Source organism: Pristis pectinata, chromosome 8, assembly GCF_009764475.1.
Source record: "Pristis pectinata isolate sPriPec2 chromosome 8, sPriPec2.1.pri, whole genome shotgun sequence".
NCBI classification, from domain to species: domain Eukaryota; kingdom Metazoa; phylum Chordata; class Chondrichthyes; order Rhinopristiformes; family Pristidae; genus Pristis; species Pristis pectinata.
Window position 1 is genome coordinate 3,119,047 of NC_067412.1, and position 5,726 is coordinate 3,124,772.

Consider the following 5,726-nt stretch of genomic DNA (forward strand, 5'->3'; position numbering starts at 1 on the left):
GAGAACCAGCTGTCCTCGTCTCAGAGCTCCTCCTCATCGGCAGTGAGTGGGGATTCCTGTCAATCAGAAAGGTGGGCAAGTTAAAGTTTGGTGCAGGGGAAGAAATAACATTGAATGGCGAGTTCTTTGACTGCAGCTTTGGGCTAGTTGTATTGGAAGAGTGTTTGTCCATCTGCCCCTGGACTTGTTCACATACTTGACCGAAGATTGCTTAGTCCTGTTGAAAGATTCGTTGAACAGCATTGGCTGTTCTGAATTCAGGTTGTCCAAAACTTCTCATCCATTGAACACTGAACACATCATAGAGTTGTACAGCCCTTCGGCCCTCCCACGTCCGTGCTGATTTTTTTGCCCATCTGCACTAGTCCTATTTGGTATTGGTTTATTATTGTCACTTGTACCGAGGTACAGTGAAAAACTTGTCTTGCATACCGATCGTACAGGTCAATTCATTACACAGTGCAGTTACATTGAGTTAGTACAGAGTGCATTGAGGTAGTACAGGTAAAAACAATAAGAGTACAGAGTAAAGTGTCACAGCTACAGAGAAAGTGCAGTGCAATAAGGTGCAAGGTCACAACAAGGTAGATCGTGAGGTCATAGTCCATCTCATTGTATAACGGAACTGTTGAATAGTCTTATCACAGTGGGGTAGAAGCTGTCCTTAAGCCTGGTGGTACGTGCCCTCAGGCTCCTGTATCTTCTACCTGATGGAAGAGGAGAGAAGAGAGAATGACCCGGGTGGGTGGGGTCTTTGTCTTTACCTCTCGCTGTCTTGGTGAAGCAGCCAGTATAATCAGAGTCCAAGGAGGGGAGGCTGGTGTCCGTGTTGCGCTGGGCTGTGTCCACAACTCTCTGCAGTTTCTTGTGGTCCTGGGCAGAGCAGTTGCCATACCAAGCCGTGATGCATTCAGATAGGATGCTTTCTATGGTGCATCGATAGAAGTTGATGAGAGTCAAAGGGGACAAACTGACCATTTCTTTCTATGCTTTGCCTATGTAAGTGTCTTTCTAAAGTCACATATTGATTGTATCTGATTCCAGCACCTCCTCTGGCAGTGAGTTCCAGCTATCACCTGCTCTCTGTGTAAAATACTTACCCCTCAGATCCCCTTTAAAGCTCCTTCCTCTCACCTTAAACCTGTGCTGCCTTGGTTTTGATACCCCTACCGTGGAAAGATGATTTTGACTATCTACCCTATCTACGTCTTTCATAAACTTCTACCAGGTCACATCAGCCCCCTTCGCTCCAGGGAAAACGGACCCATTCTATCCAATCTCTCCCCATGACTAAAGTCCTCCAATCCAGGCACATCCTGGTGAATCTCCTCTGCACTCTCGCCAGCGCAACCTCACCCTTCCCACAGTGTGGTGACCAGAACTGCACACGGTGCTCCAAGTGTGGCCTAACCAGTGCTTTGTAAAGTTGCAACATAACGTCCCAACTTTTATATTCTGTTCCCTGACCTATGAAGGCAAGTGTGCCGTATGTCTTCTTCACCAGCTTATCGATCTGTGTCCAGTTGTGTTATTGAGTTCAGACGATCCCTGCCAGGATTCACCAACTTCCTTCCTGTTTTACAGCTTGGAAACTGGGTTCATTTTCTCGCCCAGGTTCATTGAAACAAGGAGGCTGAGGCAACTAATTGGAAAATTCATCATGGTGATGTGTATTAAAATAACATAACATCAAAGAGGCATTGGTGTAGGGTTAAATTTCCTAATGTGTGGGCAGGAGGCTGGCTGATTGGGTGGATGTTGCAGATGAAGGTGAATTGGAATTGGTTTATTATTGTCACCTGTACTGAGGTACAGTGAAAAACTTGTCTTGCGTACTGTCCATTCAAATCAATTCACTACACGGTGCATTGAGGTAGTACAGGGTAAAACAACAACAGAATGCAGAATAAAGTGTTACAGTTACAGAGAAAGTGCGGACAGACAATAAGGTGCAAGGTCATAACAAGGTAGATTGTGAGGTTCTATCTTGTCGTACTAGGGGACTGTTCAATAGTCTTATAACAGCGGGGTAGAAGCTGTCCCTGAGCCTGGTGGTACGTGCTTTCAGGCTTTTGTATCTTCTGCCCAATGGGAGGGGGGAGAAGAGAGAATGACCCGGGTGGGGTCTTTGATTATTGCTGGCTGCTTCACTGAGGCAGCGGGAAGTGTAGATGGAGTCCATGGAGGGGAGGCTGATGTCCGTGATATGCTGACCTGTGTCCACAACTCTGCAATTTCTTGCGGTCCCAGGCAGAGCAGTTGCTGTACCAAGCCGTGATGCATCCATATAGGATGCTTTCTATCGTGCATCGATAAAAATTGATGAGGGTTGATGGGGACATGCCAAATTTCTTTAGCCTCCTGAGGAAGTAGAGGCGCTGGTGAGCTTTCTTGGCTGTAGTATCTACGTGATTTGACCAGGACAGGCTGTTGGTGATGTTCACTCCCAGGAACTTGAAGCTCTCAACCCTCTCGACCTCAGCACCATTGATGTAGACGGGTGCATGTACACCGCCCCCTTTCCTGAAGTCAATGACCAGCTCTTTAGTTTTGTTGACATTGAGGGAAAGGTTGTTGTCATGACACCATGTCACTGAGCTCTCTCTCTCCTTCCTGTACTCCAACTCATCATTATTTGAGATACGGCCCACTAAAGTGGTATCATCTGCAAACTTGTAGCTGGAGTTAGAGCAGAATCTGGCCACGCAGTCATGAGGGTATAGGGAGTGATGCACTCTAGCTGGAAGAATAGGCAGAGACAGTTTAGACTAAATGGTGCCATTTTAAAGGGTGTTCATGAACAGGGACGAGGTGAGCTTGTGCATACGTCTTTGGAAGTGGCAGGTCTCATTGAGAGAATGGTTGGTAACAAGTGGAATCCTGGGATTCATAAGGAAGGGCTTGGAGTACAAGAGCAGGGAGGTTCTGTTGAATCTTTGTAAAAATGTTGGTGGGAGCATTGCATCTGATTCTAGTCACCATGCTCTAGGAAGGGTGTAAAGGTCCAAAGGAAGATGGGAAAACTTTACTGGAATGTCTCCAGGGATGAGGGATTTCAACTGCAAGGATAGACTGGAGAAACTGGATTGTCCTCCTTGAAGTGAAGAAGGTTGAGAGATTTCATGGAGGTGGACAAGGTCATGACGGCTTTAGACGGGGTTAATGAAGGGACACTGTTCCCATTGGTGGATAGTTCAAGGGTCAGGAGACAGACTTAAAATTTTGGTCAGAAGTACGGGGAGGTGAGGAAAAGGCTTTAAATTTAGGGAACAGTTACAGTCTGGAGCTCACTAATGTGCAGATGGTGGAGTCGGTCAGGGCTTTCAGGAGGGAATTCGGTAGACGTGAGGACCATGGGAAAGCTGGAGTAGGACTGAAGGGATTGCTCTACTAGGATCTGACATAGACTCGATGGGCTGAATAGCCTCTGCTGTAACAATTCAAGTGAAGTCAGTCCAGAAAATGCTCAATTCTCAGCAGCTCAGGCAGCGCATGGGTTTTGTTGTGTTGAGGATTCTCCCTGTTGGTTACAAGGACTTGTATGCCTTGGTTTTGAGGCAAATCCATGAGTTTGATGGACTGACCCCACGTGATCCACATCTGCCTCGACTCTCTTGCCCCCAACACCACGATGCAGCTTGGAACAAGGTACAGTGTAGTTACTTGCAATATATGCATGTTCTGCACTTGGTCACGTCACTGAGGTGTTTCACATCAACAGACCAGGTCACCCCTTTCCCCAGGTGAACGCACATCAGTTGATGGGGACTTTGGGGCCCAGTGCAGGTGACGCACAGTAAATTAGTCCAAAACTGTAGGAAAACTTACCATAACCATTGATAGTAACCAAAATCCTGTTGGTGGTAAACTCCTGGTCTGGACTGTATAAACAAACCTCTTCTGTTTTTCAGGCTGTCAGCTGGTGAATTTGACGACGTCTTTAGCACAGATTCTGATGACGAAGAGGATGTTGGAATCACTCCATCGCAGGCAGTGGTCCGCGAGGCCGACACAACCAAGGCCATAAGACAGTTCATTCAGTCGAACCCATCTCTCTACAGTGAGATCCTGCAGTACAAGCCCTTCGAGCTGTCCGACTTCCACCAGCAGCTCAAAGATAACGGCATAAAGGTTCCCAAAAGTAAGCTGGTGGATTTCCTTGATGCACAGTGCATCACCTTTACCACAGCCCGAGCAAGAAAGGAGATGATGCAGCGGAGAAAGCAGGGCACTGCAAAGTGGTGTCGGAGAAAGCCAGGCCACAGCAAGAAGAGCAGGATAAAACTGCTCGGCTAGAAGAACCAACCGTCTGCTGACACGCAAACACTGTACACTGTGTGTTCATTCAGGTTGGAGTTAATTGCCATGAGTACTCTCTGTGGGATATTTCACCAAGTCCACCCCATTCTCATGGTTTGGGATACGCTGGCCTCACTGGAACGTGTGTGATGTGGCAATGTTCTCATTACAGAGATCTGATCTAAGATGAACATTGTCACTTTCAGCCAAGCTGTGGTCAACAGTCTGAGATGATGTGAAATAAATTCAGTGCCTAGAAAGGCCTGCCAGTGAGAGTGGGCGGGGCCCGCCCGTGAGAGTGAGCAGGGCCAGCCCTGGGTGTCATTCAATGCCTGGCAGATCCTTCAGACTTGGAGCTGACCTCTCACTGATGGCCAGTTCCTGGTGTAGAATTGTGCTCGCGTTGGGCAGGCATCGACAGCACTCGAATGGGAAAGTAAAGGCTTTCTTCAATGGGATTGATCCAGCAAACGTACTTAACTCCTACACTGGGTTCTCCTTTAATCTGTAGCCCTGGCCAGAAACCTCACTGTTCAAAATATCCACATTTTTGTATTTAATTGTATATTAAAAAAATGTTCAAAACTTTGTAGCCGTGAAATTGAGGAAAAAAAAGCAATGTTTTGAATTTTGGATGTGAGATTTGCTTCACCAGTGATGCTGATTTTTCTACAGTACCTAAAATAGACTTTCATTTTGAGAGTTTTGATAAGCATTGATGACCTTGTTCATTTTTACTTAGAACATACGTTGTGTGTGTGTGTGTGTGTACTACTATCATTTTGTGCTGGTTTCCAATCTCTACCACTGATAATGGACCAAGAGTTGTATTTAATGTTACTGAACTGTACTGATATTTTCTATGAGATTCAGCTGTATGGTAGCAGAATGCAACTATTTATTTTAGAAAAAGCAAAATACACTTTTAATCATGTATTTTCTAACCTCCACGAACTCCCTATCTGTGCAGCGAAGGGAAGTGTCTTGCAGACTGTTAAGTGATTTTTATTTATCTCTGTGTTCACAGAATCTGGCAATGCCAGCGTTTACTGCCCATCCCTCACTTCCCCAGATTTGAGGAGAGGATCAGGAGTCAGTCTTATCAGTGGGTCTGGATCACATGGGCCTGACTAGGCAAGGACAGCGGAATTATAGATGGATCAGACAGGTTTTTACAGAATCTGTTAGTTCCAAAGTCACTATCTCAGATTGGAATTCCAGATTTAATGACCCACTGCTGTTGTGGGATGTGAATTTGTATCTATGTCCATGTGAATATCAGATCACTTTGCAATCTTGTGACAGTTGAGACAGGAAAAGGGCAAGTGATATGTTGCATCTTTGGTCCATAAGAGTTATCTAATTTAAAACTAATTACATTTTATGATACTCTTTCATACTCTTTTGATGTTGTAAATTAAAACTGA

The 5,726-nt window shown here is 45.7% G+C and overlaps 1 protein-coding gene across 1 annotated transcript in view; it reads left to right on the top strand.

Moving 5' to 3' along the window:
• The window catches only part of slx4 (SLX4 structure-specific endonuclease subunit homolog (S. cerevisiae)), a 50,321-nt gene extending 44,595 nt beyond the window's left edge, over positions 1-5,726 (top strand). The window contains exons 2-3 of the mRNA XM_052021208.1: positions 4-71; positions 3,912-5,726. Coding sequence (XP_051877168.1) covers positions 4-71; positions 3,912-4,296 — 453 coding nt within the window. The 3' untranslated portion in view covers positions 4,297-5,726. The remainder of the gene's footprint in view (positions 1-3; positions 72-3,911) is intronic.